The sequence below is a fragment of the Ursus arctos genome, unplaced genomic scaffold (genome assembly GCF_023065955.2).
Source record: "Ursus arctos isolate Adak ecotype North America unplaced genomic scaffold, UrsArc2.0 scaffold_6, whole genome shotgun sequence".
NCBI lineage: Eukaryota > Metazoa > Chordata > Mammalia > Carnivora > Ursidae > Ursus > Ursus arctos.
Genome location: NW_026623078.1, coordinates 68,169,962 through 68,190,647, shown reverse-complemented (window position 1 = coordinate 68,190,647; position 20,686 = coordinate 68,169,962). Strand labels below are relative to the sequence as shown.

At 38.8% G+C, this 20,686-nt stretch overlaps 1 protein-coding gene across 12 annotated transcripts in view; it reads right to left on the bottom strand.

Moving 5' to 3' along the window:
- COL14A1 (collagen type XIV alpha 1 chain) overlaps positions 1-20,686 on the bottom strand; it is a 209,472-nt gene that overhangs the window by 41,695 nt on the left and 147,091 nt on the right. For all 12 annotated transcript variants that reach the window (XM_048212550.2, XM_048212549.2, XM_044382622.3 and 9 more), the window contains exons 37-40: positions 10,845-10,898; positions 7,358-7,453; positions 6,160-6,213; positions 5,553-5,606 (exon numbers count right to left, since the gene is read on the bottom strand). In XM_048212550.2, coding sequence (XP_048068507.1) covers positions 5,553-5,606; positions 6,160-6,213; positions 7,358-7,453; positions 10,845-10,898 — 258 coding nt within the window. The remainder of the gene's footprint in view (positions 1-5,552; positions 5,607-6,159; positions 6,214-7,357; positions 7,454-10,844; positions 10,899-20,686) is intronic.

Here is a 20,686-nt window from a genome sequence, read left to right as displayed (position 1 = left end):
CAAATGGAAGACTTTCCTGCATGAACAAAATCCCCCAGTGACCTTTATGAAACAGAATTTTGTGGAAAGAAAGAGCTCAGTGTTGGAGCCAAAGAGAAGGGTTATACTCCTGGCTCCACCACTCCTTAGCTGCAGGGCATTGTCCAAGTCCTTCCATTTTTTTAAGCTCCAGATTCTTCATCTGTAAAATGGATTAACAGTGCCTGGCATTTGTGGTTATTCTGAGGATTACAGAACATAACATGGTAAAGCATGTGCACTTAGTCGATAATTAGTAATAGTGATGCCTGCTATTTTCATTCAAATAAGCCGCCATGTTCCAGTTGCATAAACTATCATCACTGTGGTTGATTTATATATAAAAACCATCTAGGCTCACCAAAATGAAAATCAAATCATCCTCTCCACTAGCTTTGTGATGGGTTTTTTACATTTCCTCTTCTGAAAGAGGAAGATACTCAAGGGGGATATTATCTTGAATCTTCGTATTTAACAAAATGTTCCTTAGATGAATCTCTCATCGCTGCTTAACATTTATAACAGGAGTTGAATCCAGATAATTGACTCAAGTTCCATTTCTCAAGGATATTTAAGTCCAACTCACTTTGATGAAATGAGACAGTTCATCACAAGAATGGCCTTTGTATACATCGGACCCACATCAAAAGGAAGCATGTTCCAAGTGTCCTTTCAACGTGGAATCCAAGAAAGTTAAACAACAGCAACAAACCACTTGCTTTTTCTTCAGACTCTTTTTTTATGGTTCTATAAAATCTTCTAAGGCATCTTAATACGTCAAGCACAGGCATTATAAAATATTATACTGCCCTGACTTATTAGGTTTACATTGAAAATAGTGAATACTAAGATTAGCTAAAATTAAATTTTCATATAGAAATTCTTTATATGAATTAATTTCCACAGTAACTCTGGGGAGTCAAATATTTTTTTCTACTTCACAGATTAGTAAGGTGAGGCTTGGAAATAGTAAGTAACTGGTCCAATGTCATTATGGTAAGGGTTCAAACTCAGGCCTGGCTAACAGCCCAAATCTATCATATTTACCACTGGTCCATCCTGCTTCTCATAACCTCACAAGTTCAGCAGAATTCATATGCAGAAGATTTTTTTTTTTATTTCATCTTTTACAGCTGAGAAAGGGAGGCTGTGGTTATGGCATGAAAATGCAGGGAACAGTGACCTGGGGCAAAGGACGCATTCCAAATTCAGTTCACTTGAATTTAAAAACGAATACCCTCTGTACAATGGAGGAATTACTATCTTTCAGTTGCCATAAAAGTTCTATCTCCTTGTCGTTTTTATTTCCTATCTCTCTGCCTCTTTTATATAACCGTATCAAGAATTGAAAAATAAAAATAATTTTTACAGTTTCTATTTGGAGAGTTTGACAGAAAGCTCATGGTCTTGGACTTCAGTGAATCTCAGAACTGGAAAAGAGGTCGTGTTTCCTGTTTTCTTCCCTTTTCAGTTCTTTCTCTCACTTCTATTCATCATCCATGTCTTGCCTGTTCTTCCTAGTTTCGCTAAGGACCACCTGAGCCCCCACCCTTCATCAGAGGAACTCAAAGATCACAGGAGGGCCCTGGGGTCACAGACACCAAGGAAAGAAGAGGGAAGAACAAGAGGGAGGTGGCAAGACATGGGGGGCAAGGAGCCCCGAATGCTTTTGGCAGGAATGGCTGGGAATGAAGGTGACTGCCCTCAACTATTGAATCTGGACTGGTGCTGTTGCTTTCTACTTATATTTACCTTCTTAAATTTGTTTTTAATTTTTTGAATATTCAATTTCTTCTCAGCTTTATTAAGACATATTGGCATATGACCCTGTATAAGTTTAAGGTACCAACATGCTGATTTGATACATTTATATACTGCAAAATGATGGCTACCCTAACCTCGGCTACCACCTCCATCCCATCCCATGACCACCATTTCTTGTTTGTGGCATGAACATTTGAGACCTCCTCTCTTAGCCATTGTTGCCTTTTAAAAAGTGGTCCAGCACTGTGCTCTGTCACTTGCCAGCAAGAGGCCGAGACTTGTTCAGTGAAGAAGTCCAACTTTTGCTGGACGTGCTTATGGCCCCAGGCCCAGCTCTGAGTATGAGTTGCCTCTAAGAGTCAAAGATTCCCCATGGGAAAAGCCAGAAAAAGCCAGAAACATTAGAAAACATGTTCCCTGTTTAAAGAGGAGATGTTTAATCTTCTCCTTTTTATTTTTGCTAAGCTCTCTCTCCTTCCAGGCCAAATTAAGGGGTCACATTGACTTCGGCTCCAGGAAAGAGATGCTAACCTTTCCCTAAGCCGATAGTCAAGGTGAAGGGGCTACCTCTGGGCTGGGAGTTCTTACCTGTCAACAAGAGAAGACAAAGATGAAAAAGAAAGATGGACGAGCGGGAGGGAGTAATTGACCGCTCTTACAGCCCGCCTCACGCTCTCACCCCCGGAAAGATTCCAAGGACTGAGAAACACTGGCCGGACACCATCACACAGATTTATTCCAGCCGCTCCCTCCTCTGTCTAGAGTGGGCTTTCTTCACTCAGGATCAGGGGCAATGAAGGTACAGCAACAAGAAGTGATTTCAGGGGGTGGTGAGACGAAAAGATAAAATAGCTCTGCCTTCCCAATTCTCTGGACAGTCAAGCCTAAATGGGCAGTTTTCTGGAAGTGGCTTTTCAGGCATTTCAGCGGGAAGTCTCATCATCCAGAGTCCGTTATATACCATGGCAGTTACTGTCATTTCTTTTATTTTTTTCTTTGCCTTTTAAGATGGCCTAAGGCAGAGGAGGAATTATCATGAAGTTTTGTTCCTGGTACTCTCAGCGACACTTCTCTCCCACTGCAAATCATGGACACCTGCTGTCCCAGAAAGACCTGGCCCTCCATCAAGGTGCTCCGTGTCTTGGATCTGCTATGACCCCCATAAATATTGGCTCTGGACCTCCTACTTTATAATCCTGCTAAGCAACTATCTCATTATTTTAGACTTTTACTTTCCTTAAGCCCCCACATATTTGACTAAAAAGATCAGAACCACCTAAATGACTCCATTTTCATCCACTTTTCCTTCCTTCTCTGCTGTCTCTGAGGAAGACCCATTTGTTTTCCTGGCCCAGGTTAAGAGTCACATTCCTGACACCACCATACCCTTCCATGTCCTTCACGTAGATGGTCTAGGAATTGACTCCTTTAGCTATTGAAAATCTCTCCTCTTCTGGCTCCTTCCCCTCTGGAGGCAGCAATGGACAACTGTCTCCAGGCTGAGCACAGCACACGGCACACAGAATGTGCTCAATTAAAGATAAGTGCTCAATGAATATCTTATTAAATAAGATCTATGCAGTCGCTCCCTCAAGCAAGGCCACCACGTTACACAGTTCTAGAGGGCACCATTATACTTTATTCTGTGTGGATGGCACTCCCTAAAGCTCTACCGTGGAGTACCATTGTCCTTCTCTAAAACAATTGTCACAGAATTTGCACAATACTTTTTAAACATGACCCTGCAAAGAATGAGCATCTTCTGAAAGCCAGTTTTTAAAAGTAAGTCCATTTCCATCCAAGAATTTTTCAAAATAGGAACTGAACACATTCTGAAAGTTTTTCTGCCTCCAAACTGAGGGAGAGAGCACAATAAAATCTACTTTATTACAGCTCTAAGACGGTTCATTTTCTAGAAGAAAACGTGTTTGAAGGAATAGCACAATAATTATAAAAAGTCTATGCTGGTATATTGGTTTTTAAAGGGAAAAAAAAGGATTTTTTAAAAAGAAAGTATTCTAAATCCAAATGATCCAAACACCAGCTCAATATGTTTGATTTGGGAGTTCTTTGCCAAGACTTGTCTCCACGCATCGATAAATCAAGTCAATTCATTGAACCAAACCTTCAGAATTGCCATTTTCAGAGCTCCAGGAATCATGGAAGAATCTAGGTGTGTAACCAAACAGGATCTTGGTCTAAGCCCTTTGCCAAAACAAATAAATACTTCTAGACACTCCTTCCACATATACAAGAAGCCTACATAAATCTAACTTTTAGAGAATGCCTCCTTTAGATATAGTTATGTGGACATGATTTACGGACTGAGTAGTTCCATTTAATGGGCAAAGACTAAACAGATTTTAAGCAAATGAAAGTTTGGTGAAAAAAAAAAAAAAGAACATGGAAGGAATTTAAGGCTCCACACCTACACTTCTATAGAAAAACAATCTCCTTATTCTTTTTTTTTTATAATGATTTTTTATTATATTATGTTAGTCACCATACAGTACATCCCCGGTTTTCGATGTAAGCCTCGAACAATCTCCTTATTCTTGAGCCATATAGCCACCCCGAGCTAACGGTGGGTCTTGTTTGAGTAGAGAAGTGAGTCTTCCAGCCAATCATTTGCTAACCCAGTGGGCAAGTTGTACCAAAAATAACCAGTGCATGACAAATGTGCTGTCCTTCATTGGATTGGATCTAAGCGGTTGCCACTCCATATAATTCAGTCTTGAGGGAAACTGTGGAGCCACCCACATCCTAAATCAGTGACAGTTTAAGGGGGGGGGATTTACTTGAATTTGTGTTTACCTGTCCAGCTTCATTTCTTGACAGTCTTTCCAAATCTAAGTGTGTGCACATGTGTGTACACAAGATACGCACACACACGTGCACACACGGCACCCTACTCTCCAGCCACACTGAATTCTGTGCAGTAGTGGAAATTGCCCACCTCCTCTTCTTCTCCATGCCTTCATAGGTTCTGTTCTCTGCATGTAATCACTTTCCTATCCTCATGCACCTGGCTAATTTTTGTCTCTTGTTGGAAACTCAGCCTCGATGGTGCCTCACCCAGGAAGCTTTCCCCACCCCTCTGAGTCTGGCTTAGTTATCTATTCTTTATACATACCCTCATAGGGCTCTGCAAATACCCCATCATAGCACGCATTACAGTTTCTTCTTTGGCTCTGGTATTCTCCCACTAAGCTACAAACTCTTTGAGTATAAGAACTTTAAATCCGGCTTAGTGAAAACGTGTTGACAAACACTGGATGTTAGCTCACTCCTGTCCTGACCATCCTTATAATTTCTTTCCCTGCTGTCCACATGAACAGGTTAAAAGACTAGACAACTGACATATATCAAATAAATGAAGAACACTGTGGATAGTCCTAATACTTAAAATTCACTCCTAGGATCCTTGATTTCCTTTAGGTTTGTGCCTAGAAAATGGAAAAAACTGGAAATTCTGCTAAACCAATGCACGCAATTCAGTGCAAATTGCATTCTGGTTATGGGAACATTCAGAAAGAGGTGTTGCCAATTTGGGAAGGTTTGATGAAAGGCCTCGGGTTTTGATGAAACTAATGGACGTAGAAGATGTCCGTGAAGGGAAATAGACACAGGATAGGCAGAATGTAGACAGGCAGGAGAAATAAGAAGGGAAAAAACCACCTAGTTTGACTTCCTTGCATAGAAAAGTATCAGAAACAAAGAATGTCTTGGTAAGGAATCTATTGTGCTAACAACCTTGGGCAGGTCCTTACCCTCTGGCCTGGAGAGCCATCACGTCCTGGTGAACCAATGCCTCCTGGGACACCCTAGGTAGAGCAAGGACAAAAAAAAAAAGTCAGAGTCATGGAAACCGGAAATCAAGTGCCTTTCTACCCAGCTTCTCTGAAATAGATCAAGGCCTCTAAACAAACCTAATAGCATGAAGGTGAATTCAGAATCCAGAACTTATTTGTATGCAAGAAATGTCCCCCACCAATGCTCGCCCTCAGGAGCATCAGTATGACTCTCAGAAGCGACTCAAGTGAATGAACACAGGCTAACAGTCTTTAATAGAGAAACCCCTTACTGCTAAAATCACAGCTGACTTTAGAAGGTATAGCCTTCCCCTCCCCCCCCCCACCTTGGCAAGGCTCTTGAGCTAAGAGGATTTGGGGGAGGGGCAGAGGGAGAAAGAGACAGAGAATCTTAAGCAGACTCCATGTGGAGCCTGGAGCCTGATGTGGGGCTCGATCCCACAACCCTGAGATCATGACCTGAGCGGAAATTAAGACTCGGACGCTTAACTGACTGAGCCACCCAGGCACCCCAAGCTAAAAGCATTTTTTTATTTTTTAGCAGACTAAAAAGTAAAACTCATACCTGTGGGCCAGGAAGGCCAGTCTCTCCTTTTTCTCCTTTAGCACCCGTCATACCCTGAACAGCCAAAGGCATTCGGGGTTAAGTTCACATAGGGTTAATTCTTCGTCTTTTCTTTCTCTCCACTGACTGTTCTAACATTTTCAACAGTAACTGGCTTTCACACTAACATCCAAATACAGCATGTTTCACTTCTCACATATGCTACCCCCCGTGTGTAAGCATTCCTACGGAGCTGAACGTTTATACGGCAGAGCAGTTTAAACACAGAACACAGAGTCTGATACGGCCGAGGCCATACTGTACATCTGCGGAGGAGAGATTCAACAGTTTGATACTATTGATAGTTTAGATTTTTAAAGTTCATATCTACCTCGAGTTTTGGTTTTGTTTTAGCTAGAAAGATATGCGAATGGAATCTAGCAGGTAAGGCTACCAAAGGCTTAGTAGTAGTAGTAGCAATTGTATAACTGGAATGCTAATGCTTTCTAAACTGTGAAAATAACCCTGGAACAGAAAACTTCTCAGCAAGGGAGATATAATCATATGCACAGAAAGATGGCTAAAAATGTGCTTAAAAGGCTTATTTGTTTCAAATATTAATTTTGATTAACAGAAATTGGTTTTACTCTTGAAATTTTGATCCCTAGAGGAAGATCAATGAAAATCAGTGAGTGGCATTAAATTTGCTTTCTGTGATACAAATAGAGTGGCTGTATCAAAGTACACTGTCTATAATCTGAAACTCCAACGAAGTGCACTGGCCTTTGATGCCCACGAGATAAAAATCAGAAATAAATGGCTTCCATGAATCTATATCCATGAATACTACAAATAGATAATGAACAACTGGAATTTGTTACTTTTTAGACTTTATTACATCTATGAAGGATTTGATCCAACAAGAAAAAGGACAATAAATGTCATAGCCCTTTTCTTTCCTTAGACAACTTGCTTATGGACAAACCTACCCTGTGTGGATGTATCTATTTGTAAAATACCCTCATCACTTAACAAAAAATTCACTAATGAATGAACTCATGAACTTTCAGTTACTACTTTCATTTCTCAAATCTTATCTTTAGGGGTTGGAAGGGACTGAGGTTCATTGTAAAGGGCACAGAAGACAAAAGTTCACTCTTTATAATTCATGAAAAAGTGAACACAATAAAGTCCACCCAAATGTTTACATGCTACTCACAGGCATTCCTTGAATGGACAGACCACTTGGTCCTTGGGGTCCAGGGGGACCCTGAGGTCCTGGAGGGCCTGTGTCACCCCGAGGGCCCTCTGGTCCCTGGAACACAAGAGAAGAAAATCATTTCAGAGGTAAGTTAGAATCTCAGTACTCAAAAGATATTTCTGCTTAGAGCACTTATAATTTATTTCCTTACAGAAATGTTCCTAAGACACAAAACGCTGATAGGATAGCGAGACAAAATGCCTCAGATGGTGCGCCTTCCAGACAAGATGTCATCAGTAAACCAAAGCAGTAAACACATGGGGGTTGTTCAACTATAATTTTTTTTCTTCCGTAAATAAGAAGGCTATGCCAACTATGTGAGTAACTAGACCCCCCACGCTCCGTAACAAATCCAAGAGACAGAAGTACTTCAAGACCACCCTCCTGGCCTGTGGCATGTAGGTTCATACCTTCCAGCTGAACTACATTCTCTCCACCTCCACCCCTGTCTGTTACCCATCTTGGGGGCACCCCTGCATTACTAAGACTTTGCCCCCAGTCCCTGTTTGCTTCTTCATCTTGATCCTACCATCCTTCTGTGCCTCTTTAATGTCTGCCTAATGACCTGCCCTTGGTGCAATATTCCTTGATTTTCTTTCTCCTCAGGATCAGGCAGTCCTATCACATTAGCAACTCTTATTTCCATAGTTTGGACCTTGTGGTTTAGCTAAAGCTCTATCTCCTCCGTAATCTTAGATCCAAAAAACTGTATCCTCAACCCCTTCTTTCCTTTCTTTCATCCTGGGACTCCAGTGAAAACTAGTATAAGCTAAGACTTCCAACACCTGGATATCATGTTAAATTGGAGGTTGACAAATCCACTACTTGGGGCAAGCAATACAGAAGATGATAATGAGCATAGTCAGCTAAGGTTTAGTTTCATGGGAGTAACCATGTGGACGTGTCCAATGGTCTGGGGATCAAGGGATGTCTGAGCTGGCATGGATTTTGGAGTAGCTGAAGATGTGTTTTTGGGTAAGGTTCTTAAGGAGCCTGTTGAGACAGTAACAGAGGAAACTGATAAAGATGTGATGAAAAGCTGGTAGAAGGGAGAGAAAGAGAAACCTGAGCAGTGTAGGGAAGGCCAAAGGGGGGGAAATTTCTAATAGAAAGGTCTCCAACCATATCAAATGCTGTAGAGATCTCAAGTAAGATAGGAATTAAACCATAGCCTGTGGATTTGATAACAAGGAGGTAATCAGTGATCTTAATAAGAAGAATTTTACAGGATTCTTATAGGAATAGAAGTCATATGCAGGTTAAGTATGATTCTGGTTATATATAAATGGAATTATATACTATGAACTTCATCGGTTCATGCTTCTTTTATGTGTCAGAGTGGTGTTGGGGTTCATACTTTTGTTGCATGTTTCCATAGTATGTTCCTTTCAATTGCTGAATGGTACTCCATTGCATAGATACACAGAAAATTGTTCATTCACCTATTAATGAACATTTGAATCATTTCCTGATTTTGCTATTGTGAATAAAGGTGCTATGAACACTTATGTACCGCCCCCATAAAAACTATTTTGGAAGTGAGGATGCAGAAAACAAATGAAAACTATTCTTACAAGAGACATAGTGTAAGAGGAGGAAAGATAGAGGTAGCTAGATCTAAAAAAATATGATGGAAGAGACAAGCCAGGAATTGACAAATATTAGTTAATGCTTATAATCATTTAATCATCTATCACTTCAGTATTATTGAGGAACTGAGAATGGAGCAGAAGGGCAGAAAGTATATGGTCTCATTTTATTCTATACAGTATGAGACAAAAATGACTAGGAGAGCCCAGCAGCAGGGTTGCTTTAAGCTTCTAAATTCTCATTGTTTGCTACAACTAAAAGATGGACCCACAAAATGGAAAATAATACAGCATAGGGCTTTCCATATGGAAGGTATCCTTTATCTGTTCCTACACTATGGCATTGGTGGACATGTGGGCATTCTTTGTCTAACAAGACATTTTCCTAAAACCACTTCGTACTGATATCTGTGATTTATCAAAATCATCATGTAAAAATAACCCCATCAGCAGTGGTCCTGTGGAAATGGATTATCAGAGGTAAGGGGTCAATGTTGGGATCATCAAACATCTTTGAACTCCTAACAAGTCTTCATGATCAGAATCATCATCCGGTGAGAATGTGGGAAAACCATGGGATCATGCCGGGAACCCAATGGGAGGAGGAATGCAGAATCAACAGGAGCTCCTGGGCACTGTGCTGAGGTGGAACTGAGGAAGACCCAGTGTATTGCTGTCTGAAAAGAGGCTTTCAAATCACTGGCCTTCCTTGTAGGACCATAAGAGAGAGAGAGCCAGGTAAGAAACATCAAGTCTGTGCCTAAGATATGTGTTACAATCTCAGAAAATCAAACAAACAACAAAGAAGATATCTCATGAGTTTTGAGTTGGCTAGTGACTCATTAGCTTCAGTCTTCTTTCATTTACTTCCTTCCTCCCCATATAAGCTCCTACCTTGCTTCACTTGTTTCCAGTTTTATAGTAAAATTTTTTGCAATGTTCTCTTCCCCATGCAAAAATACCATGCAAATTGAGTAAGTGACCATATTGAAGCAGTAAGTCAAGACTGCAAGGTGGGTGGAGAGGAGATCATGGGGCAACAGGTGCAAATGAAACAGGGGGTCAAATTATAGAGGGCCTTGAATGCCACGCCAAGGAAGGTGAATTGCCTTCTCAGGACAATAGCATATGACTACAGATTTAAAAGTATGATATGGCCCAGCATAACTTTAAAGAAATAAATCTGGGGGCAGATGTGAAGAATCCATCAGAAAATCAAAAGCACTGGAGCCAGGAGACCAGTTAGAAGATTTGCCAAAAGCCAGATAGAAGATGGTGAGACCTGAATTCAATTAGTGGCTGGGTTTCTGCCCATCCGTTAGGGCGCCTTTGTGCAAACTAGGAAAACGTGTGCCTGGACATGGTTTGGCAAGGCTTGGTCGTCTCAGCTGGTGCCTTTGTGGCCTACCCCAGCACACATGGTGGCCCTGGGCAGTGAGAAAGGAAAACAGAGCTGTGTGTTTGATTATACATTGTGGGGAGGGAGTAGGACTCTAAAACTTGAGAAATTACATGGAAAGGAGTGCTGCCTAGTTGTGATTCAGTTTTCTCTCTACTTTGTTGTAGGTAGACAATGAGAAGAATATACACGAAAGAACACTACCTTGGAAACTAAACCACTCAGAACACTGACATTCTATTTTTGACCTGGAAACCAACCTTTCTTTCACTGAGTTCTTAAGTATTTTTATGAAAAAACAGAAGTCTTTAAGAATAAAGGAAAAGACTTAGACACAACTTTCCACAAAAACATAAGGGGTTCCGGACTGCAAAGGGTAAACAGTACTGAACTCCAAAATTATATTATTGCTAGATATGAGACAGACAGAGATACAGAGAGACAGAGAGAAAATTACCTTTGGACCCTGTTCACCTCGTTGGCCCTTTGGTCCTCGGAGTCCTGGACCACCCTGGCAAACAGATGTTAAGTATTAGCACAAAGACAAGTCTTAAACAGCATGTTTCATCCATTTTCTTCAAAAATATGGATTATGTAAGTCTTATTTTGAATAAAGTCCAACTCATTGTGTAATGGTACATACTCATTATGATCCTTCACTGGAAATCTGCCACCTAGACTCACCTCTTCCTGCTGATGATTTCATAGTTTGAGAAAGCTTTCTAGGCCAAATGCTTTCAAATTAAAAAAAGCTTCAGTATTTTGAAATTTAGTGTGTAAGACAACTACTATTAATGGACACAAATAAAATACACTGCTAATCTAAAATTGTGTCTTATACCACAACTTTGAGATTATTTAATTAAATTGTAAAAAGCATCTAAAAATAGTAACAATTTAATTTTATTTACACCATAAAAGGCTAATCAGTGTTACTGAAACTTCAGTTTTTTGTATTTTCCCTAATATTTTTGCCCTATTAACGCGCCATCTGCACAATTACTTAATATCATTTTCTTTATCTAGATATATATGTATGTGTATATGTATTCTTGCAAACATATTCTTTGTATATATGTGCATAAATATATACGTGTATACACTGAATATTTTTCAATTGACTCACTATTTCACTTAAATCTAATCTTAAAAGCAAATAGTATAGCACTATAGTTAATGGAAAAATGCGTTACTTATTAAGAATAGAATGTAACCTTGAAAATATACTATAAATAATGTTATTAAATTTAGCTAGATTTTGTTCCTATTGAAGTCTGTGAGCCATGGGCTTGTTCTTTGTTAAAAAGGGAGACAAGTAAGTATTAGTGTGCACCAGACTGAGAATATCTCTTTCACCTGAGCAGAAGGATTAAAAGCTCATTGAAAATGGAATAGCTCTCTCAGTGTGTGATTTCGATTTATTTCCTGCTACACACGTGACTCCTGGAAAACATTTTGTGTACCGTCAGCAAAACACTTGCATCACTTGGGAAAAGATTGGATTGGGTGAGCTTTAAGGTTTCTTCCAGCTTCTTTTAACCACTTAAATTCAATCCCCTCCCCAATAACACCTGGTTGCTTATCTTCCAGACTTCTTTTTTTTTTTTTCAAGATTTTATTTATTGGAGGCGCACCTGGGTGGCTCAGTCGTTAAGCATCTGCCTTTGGCTCAGGGTGTGATCCCAGGGTCCTGGGATCAAGCCCCATGTCAGGCTCCCTGCTCTGCTGGGAGCCTGCTTCTTCCTCTCCCACTCCCCCTGCTTGTGTACCCTCTCTCGCTGGCTGTCTCTCTGTCAAATAAATAAATAAAATCTTTAAAAAAAAAGATTTTATTTATTGGAGAGAGAGCTCACGAGAGAGCACAAGCAGGGGGAAGGGCAGAGGGAGAGGGACAAGCAAACTCTCCCACTGAGCAGTGAACCCCATGTGGGCTGATCCCAGGACCCCGAGATCATGACCTGAGCTGAAGGCAGATGCTTAACCCACTGAGCCACCTGGGCGCCCCTCTTCCAGACTTTTAAAATACAATTATAAAATTGCATATATGTATGTACCTATAGAAAATATTACCTATAGTATTTTTGTGCTATTATATGATATATTATAAATTACATATGTGACATCACACTGTTTACATACTTCTAAGTTTTTTAACAATGTGTTTTAGAGATTCTTTTCCATGACATAACATATGATTTAACTTATTCTGAATGAGTTGTGTAGTTTTCCAAACCTTGGATTATATAATTGTTTGTTTAACCATTCTTCATTATTGGAAACATAGGGTTTTCTCACACTTTTTTTTTTCCTGTTTAAACACTTCTGCAATTAACATCCTTATACAGCCCTTAAGTACAAACTTTAATATTTAAGTACAAATATTAATATTTAGGATATCAACAAGTAGAATTATAAATGAAATTTGATGGGTAGGTAGATATAATATCAAACTGTGCTCCAAAAAGCTGTGTCAGTTTACTCATCTACCAAGAGTTTAAGAGGGTTCCTCCTTCTCTAAACCTTAGTCACCACTCAATATTGAAGGGGAGCAGAATTTGTCACCTCACAGTGTGCCTCTCAGGCACAAGGATTATTTAAGAAACTGCAGACACAGGAGAAGCCCTGAAAACCAAAAACCAAGTAAAAGTTTTATGAGACATTTATATTTATAAGAGAAGTCTCCATTTGTAACAGTGTCTCCCTCTTTGTACCAGGAAGGAAGGGAGGACTCTAAATCTCTAGAAACTTACTTATGAAGAAGACAGAGACTGGGATCTGCATAATAGCCTCACCCTTGTTTGCTATGCCTTTCCTGGTAACCTCCCCAAACATACCCCCTATCCCCAATGCCCCCCTCCCCCCCCCCATCGTCTTTAGCTGAAGATGATATTTAAAGTGATGGCTTCAACCATTTTGGGGAGTTACTTAGTTTTCCTGGGTATCTTCCATGTATACAGGAGGTATGCATGTTATTAAACTCTAGATTGTTTCTCTTCTGCTAATCTGTCTTTTTATTAAAGGGGTGTCTTAGCCAGGAACCCAGAAGAGTAGAGGGAAAATTATTTTTCCTCCCCCACAATGCTGTCAAACTTTACATTGTGATCAAACTAATTGGTAAAAATAACATTTTACTCTTATTTTAATTTTCATTTCCCTAAACACTACTCTAATGGGGCATCTTTTCATAACATTTTCCATTTGCATTTCATCTCAATGCAACTACCTATTTCTGTACTTTACTCAGTTTTCTAATGGGTTACATGTCTCCTTCTCTTTAATGTGTAGAAATTCTTCATATATTTGGATACCACACCTTTCACTGTTACATGGGATGCAAATATTTTTTCCCAGAGTGGCAGACACTTTTGGTTGGTTACCAAACAGTCTTTCCTGACTCCCTTCTCCATTTTATTTCTCCTACTACAAGACTAAAAAAGATGGATTTGCTTGCCCAGTCCCCTTTGCAACCAGGAATGGGCACATTAACCACTTTGGGCTAATGTGATCAACAGGCCACAAGCCTATAGAAAGGAAAGTGGGAAACTGGGACAAGCTTAGGTCCTTGGGATCATCCACCTCTAAATCTTTTGTTGAGCAAACAATAAATATTTAAACATCTGTTTATACTACTGTATCAGTCAAATGTTCTGTTCCTTGAAGCAAGTGCAATTCATCCCAATTAATATATCATTCTGGCCCGAACTCTTTAATTTTTTCTGTGCATCTTTAATGATTGGTTTTTAACTGCAGGTTTTGTTGAAATATGATAATTTGTCTCACAGCTATTCATGTCAGAGGCACCGTGTCTAAAAGCCTCAAAACTTTTATATTTGTAACTTATTTTGCACCTTATCCTTAACCGTCAACACTGAGCACATGACAAGAATTCAATACATTTTTGTGGATGTTAACTTCCATCCTTTTTTTTTTTTTTTAACTTCCATCCTTTTACTAAGAAAGGGTTAGTCTAATCGGCCAAAGCAACCTTTTTCATGACACATCTCCAAAGGCAAGAGAAACAAAAGATAAAATGAACTTATGGGACTTCATCAAGATAAAAAGCTTCTGCACAGCCAAGGAAACAGTCAGAAAAACTAAGAGGCAGCCCACGGAATGGGAGAATATATTTGCAAATGACACTACAGATAAAGGACTGGTATCCAAGATCTACAAAGAACTTCTCAAACTTAATACACGAGAAACAAATAAACAAATCAAAAAATGGGCAGAAGATATGAACAGACACTTTTCCAATTAAGACATACAAATGGCTAACAGACACATGAAAAAATGTTCAAAATCATTAGCCATCAGGGAAATTCAAATCAAAACCACACTGAGATACCACCTTATGCCAGTTAGAATGGCAAAAATAGACAAGGCAAGGAACAACAATTGTTGGAGAGGATGTGGAGAAAGGGGATCCCTCCTACATTGTTGGTGGGAATGCAAGTTGGTACAGCCACTCTGGAAAACAGTGTGGCGGTCCCTTAAAAAGTTAAAAATTGAGCTACCCTATGATCCAGCAATTGCACTACTGGGTGTTTACCCCAAAGATACAGACGTAGTGAAGAGAAGGGCCATATGCACCCCAATGTTCATAGCAGCAATGTCCACAATAGCTAAATTGTGGAAGGAGCCGAGATGCCCTTCAACAGATGACTGGATTAAGAAGTTGTGGTCCATATATACAATGGAATATTACTCAGCTATCAGAAAGAACGAATTCTCAACATTTGCTGCAACATGGACGGCACTGGAGGAGATAATGCTAAGTGAAATAAGTCAAGCAGAGAAAGACAACTATCATATGATTTCTCTCATCTATGGAACATAAGAACTAGGATGATCGGTAGGGGAAGAAAGGGATAAAGAAAGGGGGGGTAATCAGAAGGAGGAATGAAACATGAGAGACTATGGACTATGAGAAACAAACTGAGGGCCTCAGAGGGGAGGGGGGTGGGGCAATGGGATAGACCGGTGATAGGTAGTAAGGAGGGCACGTATTGCATGGTGCACTGGGTGTTATATGCAACTAATGAATCATCGAACTTTACGTCGGAAACCGGGGATGTACTGTATGGTGACTAACATAATATAATAAAAATCATTAAATAAAATAAATAAATAAATAAAAAATAACCCACAAAAATAAAAAAATTAAAAAAAAGGAAGAAAGGGTTAGTCTAGGCAAAGGGAATATGGTTCATTCACCCAGGCCTTCCTACGGCTCTTCCGTAGCTTTATTGGCACCAAACACCACTGTGTGAATTCTTGAATTTGAAAATAATCACAACTATATTAAATCATTAGACAGGGTTTATTGCATATTGTTTGGGATACCATTTCTTGAATAGTTTATTATACTTTAAATATTTGAAAATTTCAATAGCGTTTCTCCTCTTTTACATCTTTCTAAGTCAGAACTCAAGTCTTCTCTTTCACTTCTCTGCTGCTTTTTTCTCATTACAAAGTTTGACTCTTAGGTCATATGTGAATATTTTATAACTTGTCCCAGCAGTATTGCAGATGAAAAAACTTGAAAACCCTCCAGCTAAAAAAGCTTATTAATGCTGCTTAAAATAAAATAAACATCATTGTAATTAAAAACTGAACGCATAAATGCCAGGCAGGAAGAAGAAACAAAAACCAGAGAAGCAAGTGTGTGCTCAGAGACTGCCCTGGGGAAGGATGGGGAAAATGGTTCAGGGTTGCTGCAAAGTTTGTATTTTATAGCCTACACAGAGCAAGGAAATATGAACTTGAGCCTGTGATAGGTGGGGGCAGGGTGGAAAATGAAATGTTCTTTAAAGCTGAGGAACTTGAAAGTCTTCCCTGTGAATCAGATAGGAAAAAAAAAAAACAAACAATAAAAAATAGCAGGTGGATGACTAAGATGTTGTTTCCAATGTAGCTATGGGAGGAGTAGGAAATGTCTTTGCTAAGAAATATTACCCAGAAGCTGATTCTCATACAATCTAGGGATCAGAATTCATACACTCAGGAGCAAACAAAACTCCAAAGTCAAATGTCTAAGGTGGATTTCAGTTGGTTGTCTACCCAGGAGCTTAGCAGAAGCAAGCACAGATATTCTCTGGAGGAATACAGCTCAAAACTGGCTCAAAATATCCCCCAAGATAAAATTTCAAGTAATACAAACTCAAATATACACCAAAAAAATTCACAAAATACATGTGGAAACAAGATAGCATGAGTAACATCAGCAGAAAAAAAATGGCAGACTCAGAACCACGCACAATGCAGATATTGACATGATCAGATAAAAAATAAACTGTATTTAAAATATTGAAAGAAAAAATAGTTTTGAAGTGTTACAAGAGAAGAAAGACTATAGAAATGCCTGGAAGGTTTGAAAAGGAACCAAATATAACTTCTAGCTGTGCTAAATATAGTCATCAAAATCAGAAATACAATGGATAGGTTAAGTAGCATATTAAACATAGCTAAAGACAGAATACACTAGAAACTAAATTTGAAGAAATTACATAGAAGAAGCCTGGAGATACAAGCAGAAATAAATAAAAAAGGTTAAGAGACATGAGAGTAAGAAAGTACATCAGTTGAGCTTCAGAAAAACGTAATCGAGATGATAGGAGAGAGGCAATTATCGAAGAGATAGTGACTAAGAAAACTCCAAATTTAACGAGAAACATTGCCATTCAAACTCATGAAGTCATAAGTTTTCCAAAATGGCAGATTGTCTTCATCAAAAACCCCGCACCAGAGCAGAGCGTGGCGAAACTTCTGATCACTAAAGACAAAGGGATCTTGAAAATAAGATCCTCCCGTTTATTAGTTTGGAAAGTTGTCTCACTGCTTTAATTAAGGCCAATATTAAAAAATTTTTAAGCAAGACAGGAGGCTTATTATTCTCTTATATTAAAACCCGAGCTGATAACTGGTTCGTTGTAGTAGAGTAGCTTTACCACACAAGGCAGCCTGCAAGCTCGGGTGCTTTAATTCTATTGCTCTGCACTGCTTGCTAAAGTGAACCATTACCACGTGTTCCCAGAGTAGCATGTTGAGAGAGGTGAGAATGGATAAGGAAGTTATTTTGTTTTCACTTAAGAACAACTTCTAGGTTGATTGCATATCCCTTTTCTCTTACTGGCCAGAACTTGGTCATAAGGTGATATCTACTTGTACAGATGTTAAGAAATCAAGTCTCTAGCTGAATGGCCGTGTGCTTAGCTAGAACTCGGGGAATTCTGCTACGAAAAAGAAGCAGTGGCAATGAGGGTACAATCAACGATCTCTGTAACAACCATCAAAACTATCTTTTGATAATATGGGAAATAAAAGCATTTGGTGATGAAAAAAAATTAAAAATTGACTATCAATAGTCTCTCATCAAAGGAACATCTTGGGGCACCTGGGTGGCACAGTGGGTTAAGTGTCCGACTCTTTGTTTTGGCTCTGGTCATGACCTTGTGGTCCTGAGATGGAGCCATGTGGAGGGCTCTACGCTCAGTGGGAAGTCTGCTTGAGATTCTTTCTCTCCCCCTCTCTCTGTCCTTTCTCCTGCATGATTGCACTCTCTCTCTCTCTTATAAATGAATGAATGAATGAATGAATGAATGAATGAATAAATAAATAAATAAATAAATAAATGGAACATCCAAAGTGTGTATCCAGGAGAAATAAAAATGATACTGGAAGATACCATGAGCAAAGAAATAGCAAGTATGGAGACAAGTCTTAATACATAGTAATTTATAACAAGTACTAATAAAATGTCTAGTTTGTGATGTTAAAAAAAGTATCAAAATACCTGATAGCAACAGTGCATAAATTATAAAAAGGATGATCCAAGAGAAAAAAATTCCAAGAGTATCATATCTGTTGAAATAAGGATGAAAATCTTGATTCTTTTGAGACTTTGTCAAGCTAAATATGTTTGTTAAAATCTCTTGGTTGACTACTAAAAGAACAGCTATAGAGAGCAAAATTTCCAGGTGAGTGGAGGGGAGAAGAAAAGAATAACAACGAAAAGCCAAAAAGTGTAAATAAGTAGACAAAACCTCAACCAACCAAGAAAACCACATATATATCACGTGGGATGAATAGAAAGCAAAAACTAAGGGGACAGATAATGGGATATTTGCCCAAAGAGGTTAATTATCACAAATAATAGAGTGAATGGACTAAACTCTAAAAAAACCTGCAAAACCAGACTGAAAATAAAACCTAGCCATATACTATTTAAACAGAACACATCTCAAACATCAAGACAACAGAAAGGCTGAAACTAAAAGGATGAAGAAAATGGGCCTTAAGGAGGGTATGTGATGTGATGAGCACTGGGTGTTATATGCAACTGATGAATTCATTGAACTCTGCATCTGAAACTAATGACATACTCTATGTTGGCTGATTGAATTTAAATTAAAAAAATATACATATATACCACAAAAATAATCCAAAAGAGAAAAGTCACTAGCAAGATGATCGTTCTCGATTTTTGTACACTGTAACACAATCTCAGGATGTACACACGATGCAGAATTACAAACAAAATTTGACAGATTGAAGTGGAAGTAGAAGATTTTAAACATCTATCTCAGCAATTGAAAGATAAAGAATTAATGCAGATAAAGAAGATTCTAACCACACAACTGACAGTTTGACTTACTGGATATTTGTATTTAAAATTCTGAACTCCACAATTAGAAAACACACATTCTTCTAAAGCATACATGGAACAGCCGTAAAACTTGACAAAAGGCCACAAAGCAAATGTCAAAGAACCAACAAATGTCCAAAAGCTGGTACTATGCAGACTATCTTCCATAAAAACATGCAATAAAATTAATATAAAAGATATATAAACTGCACATATGATCGGAAATTTAAAGAGACACATCTAAGAGAAACATGGCTAAAAAGGAGTAAAGAAAAACATAAAAAATAATAGCTCACAGAAATATTAAATTTAACTACACTGGCCTTAAAATTTCTAGACAATAAAAAGGTCCCGTGAACAACAACAAGCAAGCCACAGACCAGGAAATGATATTTACAAACCATATCATTAATAAAGGATAAGTGTCCAGAATACATAAAACCACTTAGAAACTAATAAGCAAAACAAATGCACAACAAAATCCCAGAAAAGTTTATAAACAGGTATTTACATAGAAAGGGATCCAAATGACTCAGAGACAAATGAAAAACTGCTCCATCTTACTAGCACAAAGGGAAAGTCATTTAAAATGTCAACCACAAGGGCGCCTGGGGGGCTCAGGTGGTTGACTCTTGATTTCAGCTCAGGTCATGATCTCAGGGTCTTGAGATCAAGCCCCAAGTTGCGCCCCGTGCTGGGCGTGGAGTCTGCTTATGATTCTCTCTCTCCCTCTGCCCTTTCCTGCTTATTTTCTCTCTCTCTCTCAAGAAAAATAAATAAACGAATAAAATAAAACAAAGACCACAGGGTTTTACACTCATCAGATAAGCGATAGCTCTTGAATCTGGCAACATCACTGTGCTCGTGAGATGCAGGGAAACCAGACCTCTTCTAGAGTTTGTGGGAGAAGATATTGGGACAACCATCTGGAAAGGCAATTAGTGGTTTCTTCATGAAGTTGGAGATACACCCTCCTTATTCTCCAACAAATCTGATCCTGCGGGTTATTGTAAGGGCCCTCAACTCATGTTTGCAGAGACATACAAAGGATGTTCACTGTAATAATAGAGTAGTAGGGAAATACTCCAGAGTTATGGGTCAATAAACTCTAGTTTATATAATGGAACAATGTGCATTACCTTTGATAAGGTTCAAAGACATAACTTTTTAAAAAATATTTATCTATTTATTAGAGAGAGCAAGAATGCAGAGGGGACCACACAGGGCTTGATCTCACAATTCTGAGGTCATGAGATGAGCCGAAACCAAGAGTCAGATGCTTAATTGCTCCACGCAGATGCTCCTCAAAGACATACTTTTGGGTTAAAAAAAAAAAAAAAAGCAAGCTATACACAGTTGAAAATAAATCTGTGTTTCCAATTCCAAGATTAAACTGAGGACAAACCCTTACATTTGATTGAAGTTTCATAATGCACGAATACTTATATACATATTATCTTGTATATTCTCAGAATGTCAGAGAGGTGGGTGCTAGTTTATATATGAGGAAAGGGAGGCTCACAGTGGTTCAGAGACTTGCCTAGTCTTATGATTTAAATTTAATGCTTTTACCATCATTCCACATTGGCTTCTTTGGAATAAAGAGTTTTCTGTTCAAAAAAAAAAAAAAAAAAAAGACTTGGGTTCTACATCTG